The sequence below is a fragment of the Ammospiza caudacuta genome, chromosome 3, assembly GCF_027887145.1.
Source record: "Ammospiza caudacuta isolate bAmmCau1 chromosome 3, bAmmCau1.pri, whole genome shotgun sequence".
NCBI lineage: Eukaryota > Metazoa > Chordata > Aves > Passeriformes > Passerellidae > Ammospiza > Ammospiza caudacuta.
In genome coordinates this window covers 15,095,281-15,117,677 of record NC_080595.1, presented here as the reverse complement: position 1 = coordinate 15,117,677, position 22,397 = coordinate 15,095,281, and the positions used below count along the sequence as shown (strand labels likewise).

The 22,397-nt window shown below is 41.4% G+C and overlaps 2 protein-coding genes across 2 annotated transcripts in view; one reads left to right on the top strand and one right to left on the bottom strand.

Annotated features, from left to right (window-relative positions):
* Positions 1-1,377: 1,377 nt before the first annotated feature.
* Positions 1,378-13,603, bottom strand: MDH1 (malate dehydrogenase 1). Its single transcript, XM_058801099.1, has 9 exons — positions 13,506-13,603; positions 7,947-8,045; positions 6,999-7,095; positions 5,882-6,057; positions 4,442-4,564; positions 4,152-4,328; positions 2,920-3,033; positions 2,620-2,709; positions 1,378-2,252 (listed from the first exon to the last, which is right to left on the bottom strand). The coding sequence occupies exons 1-9, from the start codon at positions 13,506-13,508 to the stop codon at positions 2,127-2,129; spliced, it is 1,005 nt and encodes a 334-aa protein (XP_058657082.1). The 5' UTR covers positions 13,509-13,603; the 3' UTR covers positions 1,378-2,126.
* Positions 13,604-14,010: 407 nt separating this feature from the next.
* The window catches only part of WDPCP (WD repeat containing planar cell polarity effector), a 147,429-nt gene continuing 139,042 nt past the window's right edge, over positions 14,011-22,397 (top strand). The window contains exons 1-2 of the mRNA XM_058802338.1: positions 14,011-14,051; positions 16,089-16,170. The gene's annotated coding sequence lies outside the window, so the exon portion shown is untranslated. The remainder of the gene's footprint in view (positions 14,052-16,088; positions 16,171-22,397) is intronic.

Below are 22,397 nucleotides of genomic sequence, written 5' to 3'. Positions count from 1 at the left end.
TTCCAGCCCCAATTTCCCCTAGGATTTGTTTCTCAAAGAATGCTTGTATGTACTCACTCAGGAGTTCCTGACTGAAGTCCTGGCTTCTGTTCTCTCGGAGAAGTAATCAGCAAGTAATGAATGGATGTGAAATCATTTCCTGCACAGGAAAATCTTTATATCCTGGAAATACCTCATCAGTAACTGGGGAGTAACTTCCAATAGAAAGAATATCCACCACGTGGTAGTTTGTAAGTAGGAGGATAGCAAAGCATTTGGACAATGAGCAGGTGAGAGATTTCCCGTTCAACGGCTCATGGAAGTGCGGAGGGAACACAAACAGCGCTTAAAACTCAGCGTGAGGAGGTAAATGTCAGCGCAACTGTTAACTTTAGTGTATCAGGGGAGAGAGACAGTCTATCAAGTGAAGAGCTTCTGTGGAAGTGTTCTGATACATTGTTAGAAGGATTACTTTACAAGAAATTAGTTGTCTTTGGCAGAAGGCTACTGTAAAACAGACATCAAAAAGCCCTGAAGAGACAGATCTTCCAGATTTTCTTTCCTAAAGCTAATTCCCTATGTGGTGATGCTACAGTAGGTATGGCACAAAGCACACTAGCAGCATTTATCATCCTTTATTTATATTTATCAGGCATAGATGTGCACTTTTCCCTTTACTTAGCCTTTTCATACCAAGTAACATTGTGCACTGGAGCCATCTCCTGTAGCATTCACTGCAAAAACACCTTAATTCAAAATAAATTGTAGCATGGTAAGTATTGCAATGAATTCCTTTGATCCCTGAGCTCATGCTGAAATGAGATTTTACTGACTTTGCATGGAACTGCCAGAAGGCAGTCAACACACTGGCAGCTTTTCTTCCCTCCCTAATTTCTGCAGAAGTGCCCAAACTGTCATGACAAGACAGGTGTATGAAACTTTCTCCTGAAAACTAAACTCTAAGGGGCTCAGAGGAATGAGAACAGTGAAAAAAAATACAACAGTGTACACTTCCTGTCTATTTTAAGACTGCAGAAATGCAAAAATGCTTGCAACAGCTGCTTCATAAGCATTCACGGTGTTCACTCACTGTGGCCTGTGCTGCAGCACACTCCCATTTTCTGACATGCTTCTCTCCCCTTTTACCTCTACATATAATTAGTCTCTGATGCATCATTGTCACTGAACTTAATAGGTACAGCAATATTCTGAGAGCAGACTTATTTTTCTGGATAAGCTTACTTATTTTATATTCTGGCTGGTAAATCCTCAAAGAAAACCATTCAATTTGCTTATAATTCAGTTTAACCTTTCCTTTTCTTGTCAAAGAAGTTCTGTTTTTCAAATTCTCATAAAATGAAAACAGACCAAAAAAGAAAAATGAGATGACTCCAGGTATGACAGACCAAGATTTACTTTAGTACAAGGCAGAAACTTCTATTAGAACAGGAGAGACACCAACTCAGGCAAAGGGAAATGTTAGTCATTGCAAAAGCTAGTAATGCTTAAAGCTTAAACCAGTTTCCCTCAGTTTCCTAAAATAGGCTTTTAAGGTTTTTTTATCTTGTATTATCAAATTGTGTTAGTTACATAACTAAAACATGCAAATAAGGTGCAACAGACTACTCTTAGTCAGTATCTGATTGAACAACTTTTAATATTTCTATTGACAAATATTGTAAGCATAACCAGAGTGAAACGTATTTACTTGAAGTCTGTGCAGTGACAGACCTGGGTCACTGAACTATCAGTGTAAAGAGAATTACTGACATTCTAATTTCATTTTCAGTTGATACAGAGGCTGCTGAAGTGATCACAGACGTGTTCCAGTAGTGCCAAATTCTAATCAAAACTCAGATTGTGCGTTAGTAGCCAAGGCCAAGGCAAAAAATTATCCTGTACCATACACAGAAAGCAACTAGTATTAAATGGACAAAAACTTTGGTCAACAAACTAATTTTACTTCTTTAATAATATTTTGCTAATAACTCAAGAGGCACGACAGTACCAGTAAGCATATGAACTTTAAAATGCACAATGGCCACAGACAGTTGACTTGGATACAGTATTGGTGCTTGGTAGCAGACCTACAGACGGCTTTTGGATTCTTCCACTCTTAAATGATTTTGTATTTCCTCCTGACCTAGTCATGCACTGGAGAGGAATTCCACAGCAGTCTCCTTCTCTTCAGTTAACTCCTTAGCAGTAATTTCCATCTTCTCACGAGAAAAATCATTAATAGGAAGACCCTCAACAAACTTCCAGGTCTTGTCCTGATTGAAAACAAACAAACAGAAAGCCCTCCATGTAAGAACAGGCTTCATTCAGTCTGCATGAAAGAAACTTTATGGCATAAAAACACAGCTTATGGCCCTAAGAACCACATCAGGCAGAAGTTAATTTTTTTTCAGATAAACAATGCAACCAGCACCAGCTAGCCATGTCAGATTGTACTTGTCTAACCACCAGCACTTAACTGACAATCAAGTTAACTTGGTTAATAAGAGTCCTCTCTATGAAAAGGAGACTGCTAAACCCTCACATCTCAGCAACTGCAGTCCCACACTGCTGTTAATAGGCTCACATGACAGTTTAATAGGTTGTGCAGAAGATATATGGATTTAAATACAGCCTAGTTACCTTGATCACAACTGGGAATGAATACAGCAGGTCTTCAGGAACACCATAAGAATTGCCATCAGAAATGACTCCCATCGAAACAAACTCCCCCTGAAACGAGAAAGGCAGAGATAAATACATTTTTCACTGCTAGAAGCAGGCAAAATTTGCATGATTTATGATATCCTTTATCTCCTATGATACAATTTACTCCAGAAAAAGACAGATTCTTTCCTCTGAACACACATACACTCAAAGTCGGTGAGGTGGGCACAGAATGAAAGCATGAGGCAAACATGCACTTTAATAGCAACATCTTACCGCTGGAGTGCCAAACCAGATGTCCCTCACATGATCACAGATAGCTTTGGCAGCTGACATGGCACTGGACAGCTTCCTGGCCTTAATAACAGCTGCTCCACGTTGCTGAACAGTCTGCAATTAAGAAAGAAACCCAACCATAACTAAATTGTAAAGCAGAAAAACCATGGCTTGGTCTACATGCTGTTAGTAAATGCCATCAAGAAAGACTGTTGTATGTAATTATTTAATTTTATCAGTGAAGATACAGTTCTTTCGCTAAACAAACATGGCATGCAATCCAGGAATACTATCTAGAAGAGTTGTGCCAACACAAATGTAATAATGTTTCAGAGGCTTATTCCTTAACTTTACAGCTGGCTGACTACTCTCATACCAAGCAGATGCCTCAAGCTTTTCCCACCAGGAGACTTTGTGCATGTCAGCAGTGGCAGATGTCTCAAGCAACACATTGTTGATTGAGGTCTTCTGCTGAATACCAATTTGAAACACTTGCTGGTCTCAATCCCACAATACTTAATGCATACAATTTATTTAATTCCTGAAGATAATTGAACCTACCTCACCATACTCAAGTTAATAGTTTTTAAATTTAATAGTTTTGCTAAAGCTTTAATCATCTAGGGCTTTAGTAACCCATTTCCCTTCATATTCCACTTAGATAGCCTGTGCTCTTGATCAATTAATACCATTATTTTGTTTTACTAACTTACATTATTATTTATTACTACTCTACTTTGCAGGCATTTCCTAGATTTTCAGATTCCTTTTCAGAAACTGTTCTGATGATGCCACACACTGTGTGTGTGTGTGTGTGTGTGTGTGTGTGTGTGTGTCTGTGCCCATGCATGAATAGGGAAAGATTTGCTGGCCTTTTCTGGTGGGTGGGGAGCAGCAAATGGATCAATCCCACTTCATCTACAAAAATGCCCCAAAAAGTCACCATAGTGAAATGGCAATGGTGCTCCTGGGTCACACAAGTTTCACATGAGCTGTGATCAAAACTCTTTGCTGAATCATTTTAGCATTCCAGCTGGATTTTTCCAAGAGAAGTTATGAAGGCTTTCCTGCTTTGAATCTTCCAAGGCAAACAACTGATGGCAACAAGATATCTGAAGATGGCTTATTTAACTGAGAGAAAAGAGCTGCTTCACTACATCAGTTACATTGTTTACAATTTCAGATGAGGTAAGGAGAAAGCACAGAATGAACTATAAAAAATGGTATCTTACCACAATAAAGTCTCCCTTCAGCCAGCTGTCATCTTTTATAGCTTCATAGACTCCAACTTCCTTTCCTTTCAGATTTACCTTCGCATGGTTAACATCAGGATATTGAGTGGAGGAGTGGTTGCCCCAGATGATGACATTCTTCACATCATTAGCAGTCACACCAAGTTTCAGAGCAATCTAATTGGAAATTAAACATGTCCATTGCACTGACTTCAGCTTCTCAACTCACAGGCTTCTTTGAAAGCATTGCTCTGTATTTAGCATAGATAGCACAATAAGCCATTTTTTACCTGAGATTTGGCTCTGTTGTGATCCAAACGAGTTAAGCAGCTGAAGTTTTCCTTTGGTATGGATGGGGCTGACTTTGATGCAATCAGGCAGTTGGTATTGGCTGGATTCCCAACAACCACAACCTAAAAATGAAAAAAGGAAATATGAAGTAGGCATTTCTGCAAAACACCTCCCTTCAGAGAAATGCACTGCTTGGCCTTCAAAGAAGCTATCTAAAAGTCAAGTTTTCTAATCTCTTGGTTGTCTCCAACAAGACCGTCTTTTAAGTGTGCCATTTGTAGTCACCCAATCTTCTATAACTGCACATAAAAATATTTTCCAGATAAGTTAAAGAGAATTGGTATTCTCTTTAACTTGACATCCAATGTGAAAGGGAACAAGACTTCTAGGGAGATCTCTACACTGACCTACAGCCTGGCTTCAAACCTCATGCTACCAGATATAGGGAGATAGACACAAGCACACTTTAAACCAACCACTTTTAAACACTTTCTGGACTGGCTGCCACTGCTTTATATAATTGCTTTATAATTAAGAAAGCCAGAACATTTACTTATCTCAATGTTCATAGGCAGTTAGAAGTAAAACACTGCCTCAACTTAAATCAATTTATTACTATGCAAAACTGATTTTTATTCATCCTTCATTTGTGCCTTGAATAACTTATGTCAGACTCTATACACTCTAAATCACACAAGCTGATCTGCAAACCTCCCTTTGTATTTCCCCTTTTGAAAGTGAGTTCAGTAAATTTTCCACTACTCCACAATAGTTATATTGATAGTTTTTATTCCAGCTGGATAAAGAAGCAAACCATAGGAAGTTCATCAGCAGACATTAAAAGTCAGTTACAAAGCACAGCCAGAGTCTGGGCCTGAGATTAAGAGCAGTGGGAGAGCAGCCACATGATCCCATTAACTGTGCTGAAGGAATCTGAGAGAGAACGATTAAAATCTTCTAATGCTCCAAGTAAGATGCAAACAACCTAAATAAAGCCGATTTTTGTGCAACTGTAATTCCATATTGATATTGAAGTTAAGGGTCATTATGTTAAAGGACACAGATGGATATGAAGTAGGCAGCTGCATTTAGTTAATTCAGTTCTCCTAGAGAAGAGTGATAACAAGCAAAAGACTGCTTATTTTTCTTAAACATGGTTTTATGGGGTTGCTTTTCAAATTGGTGGTAAACAGAGTATGTGTGGAATACAGCAATACAATGTAGGACTCACCTTTTTCCACCAACAAATTAATGACTAAATCATCCACCTATTTAACATTCTGTTTCTAATCTACCCTTGACTGTGGTCTGTTTTCCAGGGCACAAGGAAAGGAATGCCCACACAAAACAGGCTTCTGCTTGTGCAATATTCTTCTACAGTGTATCCAGGTCTCTACATAGCAGAGAATTAATGTTTTAAATTCAATTCCTATATTCACCTTGACAGTCTTTTTGGCATACTTGTCCAAGGCTGCACCCTGAGACTTGAAAATTTTTACATTTGCTTTGAGTAAATCCTTCCTCTCCATGCCCTCTCTCCTTGGCATGGAGCCAACCAGAATTGCTATGTCAAGGTCTTTGAATGCAACTTCCTCCTTGTCTGTTGGAATGACCTCTAAAAAAATAAAGGAAAGGGGGAAAAGAATTCAGCAAGATAAACAGTCATGGCATAATGCTAACAGGAATATTCTTTTGTGCATAAATAGTATATAATCTAATCTGACAATACCACCACCTTCCCCTTCCAAAAATACAAGTAACAGTCATTTGGCCCTACCTCCACAGATTAAATACATCCCAGTAAACAGGTTTTACATACAAATATTTACATAAAGTGGAAAACACCGGAGAAATATATGTAAAAAGATACATTTCATTTGCCTCTAAAAATGTGTATATAAGTACATGTGCTTTTCTTTACTTTTACAATAAAATTTCAGTGGCATAGACCAACACAAGTGAAGTTTTGCTGCCCCTTTCCAATTCAAAGCAGAGAAGGTTTGATTTGTACAAGAGCTGGTATCTTCATCCTTCTTTTGTCATGTGTTATAGTAATTACACTAACTCCTACTTGCTCCCTTTCTTCTGCTTATTTAAAATACCAGAACTCAGCTTGTTTACATGGCTTGAGGAGTGCTTTTTCATTTTGTATCTTTATACAGATGATATTTTTAAGACTAAATTTTTTTTTCATTTAGCAATAAATATTATATACATAATACAGCAATGATATATTTTATATATTTCATGGCTGGGCCAGAACACAATGCACATATGCACAAGTATCTCGCAATTTCTTGTCCAGGTTTAAAGCCCAGGATTAGATGATATAAACCTGGGTATCTCCATTGCCAATTCTGTCCACAAAACCTATTTGATGTCATTCTTCCTAGCTTACAGGCTGAGTTAAAATGATTATATTCCACAAAACACAAAACCAAGGAAGGATCATCTAAGATTTTCTTCTGCCTAACTTCCTGCCAGCTACAGGGACTCATAAATGCAAGAATTGTACTGCAGCATCTTGTAGGTGTAAGAAAAAATTGTTTTGGCCACCTCTGAGCAGCGGCAGAGCACAGTCCTGCAGCTCCATCACCACACCTTCCAGTACTGTCATCATAGGAGTGATGTCCAGCAGCACAAGAATAAGAGGCTGGAAAGAAAGAAAAGGTTTAGTGCAAGCTGGGCACAATGTGTCTTGAAAATGAATTTGTCTTGTACTCGGCTGTTACCTCATCCAAGATTTAAAACCCACTTGCAGAAAAGAACTTCAGCACAACCAACAACTGACAGCTTGCTTAACAGAGCAGAACTCCCATTTTCCCCACTTAAAGAAGAAATTACTTGCATATTGGTAAATCATTCTGAGTCCCTATGAGGAAACCAGTCTCAGGCACTGCAGTTCTGACATTCATTCATTCCTGTGCCAGCAGGAGCAGGGAGGCCATCCTTCCCCTGTACTCAGCACTGGTGAGCCCACAACTTGAGTGCTGTGTCCAGCTCTGGTTCCTCAGTTTGGGAAGGACATTGAGACACTTGAGCGTGTCCAGAGGAGGCAACGAGGCTGGTGAGGGGCTGGGAACACAAGCCCTGTGAGGAATGACTGAGGGAGCTGGGGGTGTTCAGCCTGGAGAAAAGGAGACTCAGGGGTGACCTTATCACTCTCTACAAATCCCTGAAAGGTGGCTGTAGCCAGGTGGGGTTGGTCTCTTTGTCAGGCAGCAACCGACAGAACCAGAGGGGACAGTGTCAAACTGTGCCAGGGGAAATATAGGCTGGATATTAGGAAAAACGTTTTTCAGGGAAAGAGTGATAAAGTTCTGGAATGGTCTGCCCAGGGAGGTGGTGGAGTCACCATCCCTGAATGTGTTTAAAAAAAGACTGGATGTGGCACTGGCGCCATGGCTTAGTTGAGGTGTCAGGGCATGGGTTGGACTCAATGATCCTGAATGTCTCTTCCAACCTGGTCATTCTGGGAATTCTGTGGATTCAGGGCAGAGTTACCTGGTCTTTGCCGAAGACATCGCCCTTGGCAATGCTGTAGAGGAGGGAGTAAGCAATCTGCCCAGCTGCTCCAGTCACCAGCACTCTGACAGGTTCACCCTGCAAGGAAATGACACTGCCTTACCCACAGCTCCACACCTCAGCCTCACACCAGTTAAAATTGAGTTACTGCAGCAATAACGTTATGATTATTTAACCTGGATGAAAGCCTGCGCCTAAAGGTGGATCAGCCCCAGCTCCTGGGATCACACTTCTGGTTCTGCTAGAACCACCAGCAATTGCTCTGCTTGGTTTTACAGAAACAGACCACAATTGCAAAAAGTTCCTTAAGAATTGCTCCTGGAAAACTTGAAAAAGGCCAGTAATAGCAGTATATTTGAAAAATTCAGCATTCCCTTTAACAACACTGCCTTGTTAACATCAGACAATACAACATACACCCCAACCACTCATACTTGTAATTTACTACAGAAGTTTCACTAGCTGTGACACTTGACTGGTTTTCAGATTCTTTCCATTTCAAGGGCTGTTCCCACTAAGCATTTTGAATGCTTATTTGCAGCCAAAGACTTACTGAATGCCAGAAACCAAAGAATCTAGGGGACTAAACCGTTAGGCAGCAAATTTAACTAATCCACAGACAAAAGCCACATTATGAACAAATACAGACACTATCCATAATACAACTGTCTTTTGTCAAACTGACCCAAAACTCCAAAAGACTGGGAGAAGACTGCCAAAATGTTACTATATTGCAAATAAGAGGGGAATAAAGGTTTGCCCTGCAGCAAAATGACATTTTGCTAAGCAGAACCAGGACTGGGAGAAATCCAGAAGTTATTTAATATTGAAAATTAAAGGCTGCGAGAGTTTGGGCTGGAGAAGAGCCTGGAGAGCTTCTTCAGCCTGGAGAAGAGAAGGTACCAGGGTGGCTTTTCAATACTCAAAGGGGATTTACAAAAAAGGTTAGGACAAACCTTTTAGTAAGGCCTGTTATGGAATGACAAGGGGCAATAGTTTTAAACTAAAAGAGGACAGACCAAGATAAGAAATAAATACTTTACAATAAAGGTGGTGAAACACTGGCACAGATTGTCCAGATAAGTGGTGGCTGCCCCACCCCTGGAAACATTCAAGGTCAAATTGCACAGGTCTCTGAAAGACCTGGTCTTGTTGAAGATGTCCCTGCCAAATGCAGGGAGGTGGATCAATGACCTTTAAAAGTTTGTTCAAACCCAAAGGATTCTATGATTCTATCAAAAAGGGCCACGTGGCAGAGGACATTAATAACCCAGTATTTCGTAAACCTGTTATTTGTATTTCCCTTTTTCTCTAGAGGCGATAGGGCTGGGGCAGGTTGTGCTAGGACAGGAACAAGCAGACTGACCAGCCTGCTGGAATGCCAAGCCCACTTCCTCAGAAAATTAAAAGATGAGCACTTGATACAGACCAGGCATAACTGAATGTAAAAGAAGTGTTTTAATTGCATTCTGGGCTACTTTATTAAAAGTGTAAGGTGCAGAGCAAAGACAGGCCTTGCAATCAGTGCTGGTGATATTGCAGATGGGACACTGAGTGCAGTTCTGGAAACCCGAGTTCTGTATGCTTCTATGGTCTGTAAGATGAGGCTGAGGGAAAGCCAGTCAGGACAGAATCTGGAAAGGTAGAGGATAAGGGAGATCTAACAGCACACCACCACACCTTCACAGAGTGTCAGAAATAACACTGCCCCCAACAGCTCTCAGTAGTGGCAGAACAGGGTGCAACAGCTACAAATTAAGAGAAAAACTCTTGATTATGTGGTACTGTTGCAGCAGAACAGGATACCCAGAGGGTCTGTATAACCTTCACCCCCAGCAGTTTTCAAGGCCCAGACTAAAACACCTATGACATGATCTATCAGTGGCAAAAGTCTCGCTGTCAGGCTGGACTGGACAACTTCCAGACATGGAGCAAGAAGGAAGGCAGACTATGACCTCTACAGATCCTTTCCAACCAGCATTCCTGTCACTGATATTTATAGGAAAACCATGTGGGGCTTCCAGTGTATTCTCTCTGCAGAATTGACCGGCCAAGCACAGCTGCATCACACTAGTGTTAGATAACTAAAAAAATTAGGCTACCTACCCCATTTCATCACATACTAGATAAAATCAGGGCATAAATTATGAAGTTAAACTACTGAACTTGCAGATTTAGACCTGGCCTTCATTATGGGAATGATTCTTTAAATATCTCGTTACCCACTTGCCCGTTACACGGTGTTGAAGTGCATTATTCTCTTTTGAACTCGCCCTACTACGAGTCACATCCCTCTAACTTCACTGAAACTCCACTATGAGGGGAAGGAGAGCAGACAATCAATTCTTGGTGGTTTAAATCTCAAAACTAGTTCTGGTACTCTATTCTTGATCAGGGAAATGGACCATGACATCTGAATGATGAGGAGCAGCACGGATTAGGATGTCTATCAAAATTTAAAGCCAACTTTTCAGCATGTTTCTAAGAAGAATCTACATTTTATTTATATAAATGGAACAATGAACACTCTTTTAAGGTGGCTAACCACAGTAGTTAATAAAATAAGTACTGAAAAGTTACAGTGCTGCAAAACCTTGGCCTGGCAAAATCCCCATCATATAAAAAGTGATCCTGTGCTAAGCTATTCCAGAACTCACACAGGTAGCAGCAAAATATGTTTTCTTTATATTTATAGGGTATCTGAAATCAATTGTGAATTGATTTCTGAATTTCTAGTGAATAGAAGAAAGATTTTAAGTCGCTTTCTTCTAAAGCAGTGTCACAAAAGGGGGAAAGGAAAAGAGACTTTTTTTCCATGCTATGAACTTTAGAAGCCAGTCTAAATGAAACATAACAAATGGCAACCTATCCACTAGCATTATGGTGAGTATTCAGCCTAACAACAGGAGAGGGAAGGAGGAGAAGATAGAAAGGTAAGAAATAGGATTATTTATTATTTTTTTACTGAGACAAACTTAGCATTTAGCCTAAAAAAACCCAAACCTTCAGTCTTGACTCAGCTCTACCTTCTCAAAATAATTATGTTTGCTTACTACCATCCTTCCTGTTGTCTCCCATTTGGAGCTGGAGGAGGAAAACACACAAGCTAAAATAAGGTGAGGAGTGCTTCCTACTTGTTTTTCCTTTCCAAACCTTCAGTACCTTGGATTCAGTGCATTCCCCAGACCCTTTTACCTCTGCACCAATTGTGAGAATTTAGCATCAAAGAAACTTCCATCCTCTCTCCTAAATCCAGAAGCTGACTAACAAACAAAAAACTTTGGATTTTATTGTGCTGACTACAAAATGTGGATAACTCTCACCAAAAAAACCCTTACATCTCATATTAAAATTGGTCCCATTGAGTGTCTGAGGCTACTTTTAGAGAAATGAGAAGCTCCCCAACACAAGTTGTAGGCTCCAGACATTCATGTCCAGACGCTTTAACCCGTGACTTGGCTCCTGCAGGCCTTTCATGCTGTGGTAACTGCAGGGGTGACCTTTACTCACTCTCAGGTATAAAGGAACCAGAGGACAAATTAAACAACAACTAGCTGAACTATTTTGCTCCAAAGCCTTCCCCACTCCACATTCAACCGATGTATAGTTAAAAAGCTTTAGGAAAATAAAAGAGTAGCAAAAGTAATGGTAAAAAGGATGAGGAAAAAGCCCTCAACAACTGATCATTGCATCCCCAAGTACCCTTCTTCATCTAATCCAGCAAATGTAGGATCTCTCCCTCCTAAACCATCACGGATGAAAGCAAAGCCTCCAATATCAAGTGAGGAAGTTGAGGTCTTAGCACCCACCCCACACACTTTGGTTTAAGAACTCAGTGCTTCAGTTATTCCTGTGATTACAGCTGATATCAGCACAACTCAAACATCAGTGCCATACCTGCAAACAGCACTGCACTGCAAAACTGATTCAGGAGGTTATAAAGGTAAGGAAAAGATAACTCAAAACGTATCAAATGTTGTGACAGGAATATCCTGGCTACACGAGTGATAGACTTTGCATTGCTAATTGCAGTTATGAAAGATCTCCATAAAGATTACTGCTGATAAGCTTGTCTATAAAATACCACCAGCTTAACATTATTCCTTAATATCGAACATTATTCCAGCCAACTAAGCTATCCCACCTTGCTTTACAATAATTACTCAATCATTAAAATGAATTTTTATCTCTTCCAAAGTCTAGAGTCTGCCTAAGGAACTTCCCCTTTGCTCTGCCTTCTTTAAAGCAGAGATGTGGGGACAATAAACACGTTTGGAAATGTAGCAGAGTCTCAGCAAGGCAGCCGTGCACTCGAAGAAAACCACCAACACTGTGGTTCAGAGACCAAAGCAATTCCAAAGGCATTCCTCCCTTAAGGAACGACCTTGACACAGGTGCCCTGCAAAACGTTTTCCATTTCATTGAGCTAATGGTGGCTGCACTGATAGATGATTTTATTTCAAGAAATTTAAAGCCTCTGCCCAACACCACATGCATAATCTGAACAGCAAAGGCAAGCTAAAAGCAGTGACATTCTGAAAGGTCTGGACATCAAAGTTCTTTGTGAGACCAGACCATCCATGTCAGCTCATCCATGTCTCAATGCTTTGAGAGTTCAAATACAAACTAGAGCTTGCTGTCATATTGTCACTCCTGCAAATCCTCATTTTAGATAGAAGGAGTGGAAAAGAAGCATAAAGTTTACAGATTTTGGTATTTTTTAGGATACAGCTGAAATAAGCCACATTTCAGAGCATGCAAGCATCCTTTCTATAGCAAAATATTGAAAGTGAAGGTTTGAGTAACAGGGTATTGAGTCTAGAAAAACACAGAGATGTTTTAATGCCTAGAAAGGAAAGCAAGGTCTCTGTGCAGGTTTATATACCTATGTACACATGCTGCAGAAAAGCAAAGCACTGCAGTTCACCTCTGTAACCTCCGAGCAGAACCAGAAGGACTCCTTGACAATCTAGCGAGTCTGAACAAACAGCTGGATTTCCGACAGCAAGCAGGGATGAACCAATAGAGACATTTCACAAGCACTTTCCCTTGAGCTAACACAGAGCCGCACCAAAACCTTTCACGCCTCGCGAACAAGGCGCTGACAGCCCCCATGTCCCGCAGGCAATGTCGGCAGCCGCGGCGCCGGGACAAGGCGCGATCAGCCCCGGAGTGCCAGCCCGGGCCAGGGGGGCTCGCTGCCCGGACACATCCCGCCCTCCCCGCACGGCCCTGGGGACAGGCAGAGGCAGAGTCGCCGCCAGGCCGGCACCGACCCCACGTCCCCGCCTGGAAGGTCACCCCGGCGCGGCTCGGCGGGGGCTGCAGCGAGCCCTGCGGCGCCACCATGTCCGGCTGCTCTGGGTGCCGCGACCACCTCCAGGTCAGCCCTGTCCCTCATCCCCGGGCCCTCCCGGGAGCAGCGCGGCCAGGCGGGGAGGGCGACGCCATTTCGGGGTCAGCTCCCCCTGCCAGAATTCCCTGCCCCGAGCCGAAGGAACCCGAGGGGCGCGGTACCGCCGCGGGCCCGGTACCGACCATGTCTGCGGGAGCGGCGGATGCGCTTGCTGCTCGAGGTCACCTCTGCGGCGCGACTGCGGCCGTGGCAGCGCTGCGCCGAGGTGCCCTGGTGGGGCGGGGCGTGCGGCCGCGCGCAGCCGCCTGGGGGCTGTAGTCGTGGTGGCCGCCAGCCAGCGCCGCTCGTCTGCCGGACAGAACTACAACTCCCATCGTACCTCGGGGGTGGCCCACCGCGCCCCCGCACGCTATTGGCGGTTGCCTCTCCCCACCTCGCCCCATTCATTGAAGCGCCGCGCGGCGCCGCCGGGCTGGGGCCGTTAGGGGGCGACGCGCGGCGGCCTTCACGGCGCGTGCGCGCGGTTGGGAGATGTGGGGGCTGCGGCAAGCGCGGGCATCTCTGGCCGCGCATGCGCCCTCGGCGGCGAGGATGCGGGGGCGGGGGGCGGCTGTGGCGGCGCATGCGCGGGGGGTGGCGCGCGCGGTTGCTGCGGTGACGCGCAGGACAGGCCCCGGTGCCGGCGGCGCTGCTGCTCCCGCGGCCGTCCCGCGAACTCGGAGCGCTCGGTGGGTGCGAGTGCGCGGCCCGGCCCTGTCCTGCCCTGCCCGGCGGGGCACTCCCGGGGCATCCCGGAGCCGCGAGCCCGGGGCGGGCTGAGCGTTCCCCTCGCGTTTCCCGCGCGTTTTCTTCCCGCCCGGCCTCCTCTGGGGAGCTGCCGGCGCGTTCCCGGCGCTCCACACTTCATGAAATTTTGCCATCCTATTACTGGGTCCTTCCCTTTTTATTTTCAGGGAAAGCTGAGAGCTTACCTGTGCTGTTCCGCTGGTAGAACTGCGTGGGTAAACTAGCGATCACTTGTACAAAAATAAAGCTGCTCGTTGACTTGTGTTTCGAAATGTTGAGTGAAGTAAATTCCTTTGGTCTGGCTGTAAGGGAGGCTGCTACCGGCAGAAATACATCAGCAGAACAGAGCTTCGTAAACTGTTTTTAGGGTGTAAAAGAAGGTCTTGGATAGCACAGCTGGTTTTTCCCTCAGATCATGACAGGATTCCCTGTTAGTTAAGTGTTCTGTGAAGGTCTCACTTGTCCAGGTGTGTTTCTGCAGGATTAGTTTGAAGCCTTACTCTAGTTCTTATAGTAAGCATGGATACTGAGGCAAATTCTTCCGTCCTGCGACAGAAAGGGGAAGCTGCTCCTTTGGGGCAGGTGGTGTAAAATGGAAGCTGTGATGCAAAGTGCTCCCGTTCCGGCGGGTCTTGCTGCCGGTCACAGCTCGGAAGGGGCCGTGGCTGAAGGAGCCTTGTGGCCCTGGCAGTGCCGGGGTGCCGGGGGAGCGGCCCCGCCGGCTTTGCTGAGGTTCTCCAGCTGCACGGATTCATATCAGTCAATAACCGTACGTTTTTATTATGAATTAGACCTGTACCTTACCCAAGCTCCCTTCTGTGGATAAGTTTGAAAGCCGGATAGCTGCAAGCAGAGCTGAGGGCTAGCTTGCTGGGAAGCGTAGGGAAGCTTGGTCAGGAGGAGGGAGCTTATTTAACACAGTCAGAGTTTCCCAGAGTGTCTTAAGATGCTTTACCCTGGTAACTCTTAACCTTTTCTGCACCCAGACGTTGTACAGACTTAATTAACACTATTTAAGATTGTTTAGGATTTAAATATACACAAAACCTGATGGGGACCCGCATAAGGTAATTTCCCCCGACCATAATTGGTTCAGTTTAATTGATTTCTTATCAATTTCCAGCTAAATCAGTGTTAGCAGGCTGTAAACTGATTTGTCTGTGTCAGCATGGCAGATTGTATTGATTTAATGGATTTCAGTTAAGAGCTTAACTTGAAACTTTCAAACTTTTTTCTCTAGGTAAGACTTTTCTTATTATTGCTCCTTTTTGGCCCAAGCTTGTGCTCCTGGAATTATTTGCTATTGGAGATAACAACAAATCATTACTTTGTGTTGAAAGTGATTTGTTTTGATGCAAAGCCACGTGTAAATGCTTTTGTTTGTCAGAAGCACTTTTATCAGTTTATCTTCAATCTCAGTATGATTAGTCCAAGTTGGACTCAGTTATTGTCTGTGCTGATTTAACTAAAAATACTGTAAAATGCCGCCGTTTATGAATGTGGTATAATTTTTAAAGTCAGCAAAACTTAAGAGTTCTAGTATTTCCTTCTTAAATTTTGTGTCTGCTTTTTAAGCTTTGATGTTTTCCAAGCAAAATTTAAATGTAATTTAAAAGAATATTCTTTAATGCTCCCCAATGTTTCATTAGTATGAGTCTTTTGTGTAGCGCTGTAAGCCAAAAAGCTGCATAAATAGAAACATTACATGCAAATGAAGTAATGGAAATTTAGTGTGCATGTGAGTTGGACTCTGGGCTAACTCTCAAATACACTTTGCAATTTTTGCACTCAAAAGATACTGAATTACGTGGAAATCGGTAATTAAACAGCACACTGAAGTATTAAGATGTTCTAATCTACATTTTCAGGGGATTAAGTATTATTTTTCAAGGTAACTAGTAGTTTTGAAGGGTAGGCTGCCAGAATTATCTCTTAATTTCTTAAAAAATATTTTAAAATGAATTATTCTCTGTTAACAGCTGGCTGTCTTCTTTAACTGTATTTTGGATGGGATTTTCTTTTACTTCGATGCCATCTATAGAAACGGATGAATATTTTTAGGTAAGTTTTTACACCTAATTTTCAATAATTTGTAAAGTTCTCTTTTTATCATCCTCTCTGTGTCTAGTACAGGTTTTTTGTCTTACGCATTTACTTACAAGTGTTGTCACCAAGTCATGTCTCTTGTAGCTAAGTCTATGTGATATAATTAACATTTAAAATGCACAAGACTATGTAAGAAAAATTAACTATATAGTGGCCAGGTTTAAAACTAGAAATGCTAGAGTTGAAATAGTTTGGTAAATCTCTTCTGTGCTCTGGTCCAAGGGAATAATAGTAAGAGATTTTTCAGAACTAAGGTAAAACGTTACAAAAAAATACTTAAATAGAATTAAGAGAATCAAAAGTTATTTTTTAAAGTATGTGAGAAATCTATAATAGATTTTTAAAAATATATAGATATGAACAAGCACTATTAAAATCATAGCTTAGAAAATTAATACAGGGTTGGGTTTTTTTTAATTCCTAGTGCTAATGTCCCAAACATAATTTTTCACCATTCATTTCTGAACTTCAGTCGTGTAGTACTGCATGGACATTAAATGTCAGGAAGAAGCTAATCTATAAATTCCATTTATAATCCAGATTTTGTTTTTGCTGTGGTGAAAACTTTCTTTGTAAAAGAGAAAATTTATTTTCTATGGAAGTGGTTTAATTTTTTATTGCTTATTTTATATTTCTTAACAGCTTAGTTGGTTTTTTTATTTAAAGTTGGGTAATTATCATTAATTGATGTTTACAGCCTTCAGCATGTTTTTAACAGGTAGCTAGGATGCAATAACACATCCTGTACTCATGTACCTGCTGCCTGTAAAGGGACACATGATCTGTAGCTTGCATGTAATATGTATTAGTAATCTTTATGAACTATTCATGAGTCAAATATTAATAAAAATTGTGAACAGAAAGTTATTTTTATTTGTTTTCCCTAAGTAGGTCGATAGTACGAGCAGGTATTGTAGGTTTGGCAGGGGACACTCAGAGTTCAGGCGTCCTCTGGTGTGGGTGCACGTCAGATCTGAGGTGGGTGCTGTGGTGCCCAAAGCATTCAGGGCTCCATCACTGGCCAGAGGGGGTGGTGACACAGTGGCTTCACAGTGGCACCCCCAGAGCTGAGGGACCCTGGGAGATCTGTCCTCACCCACCACCCGAGCACCACTTCGGGAGGGTTTTCTTCTCACAGTTGTTACAAGGTCTGGGTTACAGAGAATCCCTGTTTAAAACCAAAGCCAAACAAAACCAGCCCACAAACCAAACAACCACATTGGACACGGCACAAAGACTTTGAGATATTGGCTGTAAATCCAGCAAAGTTGATCTCTGAATTATTGCAAAGTGAGCAGAAGGGTTGTGTTCCTGGTGCATGAGAAGTAGTGTTACTGGATTTTTCTACCTTAACACAAATCTATCTTTCTCTTGGTTGAACAGAGACTTTGTGACAGATCTGTGTGGGTTTTGTACTCACTAATGTCACTGTCTGGAGGAGAAGAGGCAGGTTGGTATTCTAGAGAGGAGATGACCTGTGTAACAATTCAAGTTCTACCAAAGCAAACCTTGTACTCTTAAAGTTAATTCATTGCAACATTAAAAACCCAACATGAGCACCAGCACCCGTTCCCCTCACTAGATGTAAACTGATGAAAGATTAAGCTGATGTCCTTGGGAGTTTTTTAAATGAGGTAAGCATTTAGTCAAGTGAATCAATTTAGTCAAGGGAAACACATCCTACTAAAACTAAATGTTTGCTTTTTCTCTCGTAAGACTTTCTTTTGCATATGTTCATTATAACCTGATGATCAAGTTATACATTTTGAACAAGAGGCTAGCAACCATAATGATGACTTTCCCTTTTTTAGGTGCAGTGCAGATGGGTGAATCCATCTGCTTCCTTTATCCATCCTTTCTATGTCAGAATGGCTGATGAATGCTCTTCCATGCCAAATCTCTTGCACAGTTACAAGAGTTTTTCTCCTTAGGCTTAGTTCTATGAATTATGGCCACATAGTTTGCTTAAAATATTTCAGCTTGTTTTACAATGTCCATGTGACTTTATTTCTGTATTTTTGCAGAACCAAATTCTTAATAGCTGCCACTGTACAAACTAAATTTTTCTCCTTTTTTTCCTCCAAGAATTAAATAGTGTTTCACAGAAAATATCCTGGGAAATACTGGTGGAAGAAGAATGATGTCTTAGAGTGTTGATTTTTTGTTAATTGTATAAAATATAATTCTTTATGGATAGAAAAGACTGATAATCTCTTATCTTAATGGCATTATTCATAAGTAAAACATAACTTTCAAACTTTCAAACATGAATTTATCAGTAATAAGTGTAAGAGGCAACTAAGCACTTTGTTTCCTGTATGGAGGTTTTTCTGCTAGTTAACAGATTCATTTTGGTATCTGGCCTGCTTTTGGAAACCTTATCCAAATCAATTTTTAGGCAGCAGCAGAGTTTATGGGTGGCTTTAGTAGAATACATGCTTATAATACTGACCATATTCAGTGTCTACTGATACTTGAGTAAAGAAAGAAGAAATTGCCTTTATTCATTCTGCTCACATAAACACAAGTACTCTCTGCACATGCCTGTACTCATTCAGTTTCACACTGCAGGGCTAAATGATCCCATCTCTAAATAAAATTCCAGCTGATTTCAGCTGTGTGGACTCTGTTGTCCATACCAATGCTGCATAACTTGGAGTTTCCTGTTGCTCAAAACCAGGCATGCATATATTTTTTTTGTTTTTTTTTTAGTTCAGTGTTGGGGAGGGTTATGTCGGAACCCATGAGAATGGTCCTCAGGCTCATACTCAAAGAAAATGTTAGAAACTCTTGGGCCTGTCATGAAGTCATTTGGAGTTGTTCTATCAGGCTGGGATGGTGTTGAGGAATTGGTTAATTTGAACTCAGGGTAGTCGTGTGCCCAAGTATGAACGAGAAGGGAGCAATGGCCACAGAAAAAAGTTGGGTAATGGACCACTTATATCATGGCACAAATGGTGGAAAGATGCTGCATCTTTGGATGAAGGAGGCTTCTCCATGGAGTAATCAAGCAACAGGAATCATGGTTGCAGTTTGTGTTTTTCTAGTTTCCTTTTAGAATGATACAGCTATGCCTTTTTGCTCAACTTGCCATCTACCCTTACCTGTAAAGAGTAGCCATGGTAAAGCACTAACACAGATATGTGGAAAAATTGGACCTTAATTGGATAAAAGCCTTTTGAATGTTTTGAGTCCTATTAGAAAGGTGTTACTCTTGTCTATATAATAGAATGTGCTTTTGTTTCATGGCCTGTAATCCCATTTATTTACAATAACAGGCCAGATACTATTTTTGGAGTTGCTTACTGTCTGATATGGGAGAATATAAAGTATTGCTCTGAAATGGCCTTTTCCTGTTATAGTTGCCTGACATACAGAGTCTGGCCTCAGTGTGTATTAGGCAAGGGAGCTAGAAATACAGCACAGTTAAATTATGGGTTTGTATCTCCAGGTGGTGCATGAATTCGTGGTTGAAGACTGAAGAAATTAATTTTGCTAAAGCAAGAAACAACAGGACATTAAGCTACTGTGCCGGCTTTAGATGTACGCTTCGAAAATTTTCTGCTGCTCAGCATTATTCAGTAATCTTTAACTCAAATTGCAGGAAATATTTGAAATTCCATTCTAACAATATCCAACAGAGAATATTAAAGAAGCATTACATTTCAAATGCCTGAGGGAAAATGTTCTCTTGCAACACCATGGGCATTTGGATCTCACTAGTATATGCGGTATTATAGTCTAGTATTATGCTTTACTTGGTCTAAAATGAAAGCCCAATTTTAATTCTATCTCCAAAAACTTGGCATACTGCAGTGAAAAATAATTTATTTCAATGTTGTTTTTTTAATACACTGCAACTAACTTTAAAGCTTCCTCATATAATACTCCCACTATGGCTTTTTGTAATCTGACCCTTTCATTAAGACTTCAAATATATTCCCAAAGACTTAGCTCAATGCTTTCATTGCTAATTTACAAGTTAAAAGATTCCAAAGTTACCTAAGAAGTTTTTCTCATTGTGTGCAATTTTTCTCTTAATAAGACAAAACTTTTGAGTATCTTTGTAAATATATAAAACACCAAACAGAGGAACTAATAGACTCTTAAGGGAAGTAATATGCAAGCTTAAAATAGGGTTTAATAATATATACACACAATTCTGAGCTGGGTAATTTGGCAAACCTGTTAATGAACTTCTGTAAAAAAAAGTGGTGATTAAACCTTTTGGGTTTTTATAACCTATATATGCTGTATTTGATAGGAAAACTATTTTGGAAGTGAATCCCCAGCTTACAAGGTTTCAGGGAAAGAATAAAAGTGTATCTAAAAGGTTTATAAAATCACTAGCTTGAATTTATTACCATCTAAGTATTTCAGTATTTCAGTGTTGCCAGAACAAGGACAAGTGCCATGTTTTTATTGGAAAAATAAGATCTGTGGTGTTTAGAGAAATAGAATAGGGCTCTTCTCCACCTGCTGCTCACTTTTTTCTGTTTGTACTTGACCGTCACAGGGCCATGTCCAGGAGAATGCCAATACTGTGATGTTTCTTACCTTCATGGAGTTTCACAAGAGGCAGGTTTTTAGCACTAGTGGGTCAGTTGCCTGTGTAATTGGACCACTTGTGACTCCTGACATACTAGATTGGAGGGGAATGTGATTCAAGGACTTCAAACCTGCAGAGAGAATTCAGAACAGCAGCATACTGCAGATGGTTTATTTGTTCAACACAGCCGTGTGGGACATAAATTAGTGAAGTGTCATTAACAGTACCATAGTTTAACTGCAGTGCTAGGCCCTGTCCTTGCTAAATGAATGCCACTGATTCCTATAATGAAAGCTGGGAATCCTCTGCAGTGCTGGTGGACATCACCTTGCCTTCCGAGGGCCACTGGTGGGTTCTGAGTTGTCACATTCCTTTTCATGGGAACTGAGGCCTACTGAGCATTGATAAGGTATTTTTTTATCCATTGTAGTTGGTCCCAGGCAGTTGTACCCAAACTTCTGAGTGCATAGAGTGATCCATTATCTTGTATTGAATAAAATCTGAGAGGTGATTATCTTTTTGAATGTGCCTCTGAGATGACAAGAGTATCCACTGCAGTGTAGTTACACCATCTGGTAGCATAATTTTTAGACAGAACTGACTAAACTTTTAAAAACTGCACCTGTAAAGGACAGTCTGCATTTTTGGAAGACACTTCGGTGGGTTTGTAATGTTGAGCTTGTCTTGCCTAATGCATTGTAAAATGCATTAGAGAGTTGTGTTGGAAGAATAGGTGTGTATGGACTTCAAAATCATGGCATTATTTCCAATTTTATAGTAAATTAAAAAAAATTATTTATTTCTTAATGGTTATATTGACTGTTCCTTAAATAGAAGTATAAAGAAAAGCAGGCACAAATATAAAGCTTAATATACAAAGCTTTCCACTCTTTTGTACCTCATCGGTGTATTTAAGTAGATGCTTCCCAATCCACTGTTTTGCCAGTTTTTGTTCCAATTACAACCAGATGCAGTGAATTGCAATGAGTTGTCTGCTGCTTTTGTCACAGAATCACAAAGTGGTTTGGACTAGAAGGGACCTTTGAGGTCCAATGCACTGTGGACACCTTCCACTAGATCTGGTTGCTCCTAGCCCCATCCAACCTGGCCTTCAGTCCTGCCAGGCTTGGGGCATCCACAGCTTTTCTGGGCAACCTGTTCCAGTGCCTCAACCCCTCAGAGTAAGGAATTTCTTCCTTATATCTAATCCAAATCTACTCTTTTCTGGATAAGAACTGTTGCTCTTGGTCTTGTCACTCCAGACCTCATGTAGAAAGTCCCTCTCCCCCTTTCTGATAAGCCACCCTTTAAGTATTAATGGGCTATCATAAGGTCTCCCTAGAGCCTTCTCTTCTCCAGGCTAAAAACCCCCAAGTCTCCCAACCTTTTTAAAAAGGGGAGCTGTTCCTTTCCTCCAGTCCTTTTTTGTGGCTTTTTTTCTAGACCCATCCGTAACAGGTCCTTACTTTTCTTTGCTGGGGGCTTCAGAGCTGGATGCAGAACTGCAGGTGGAGTCTCAGCAGAGCAGAGTAGAAAAAGGGAGTCCTCCTCCTTGACCTGTTGGCCATCTTTCTTTTTACACCACAGCCCAGGATGCAGTTGGCCTTTTTTTTTTTTTTTTTTTTAAGATATC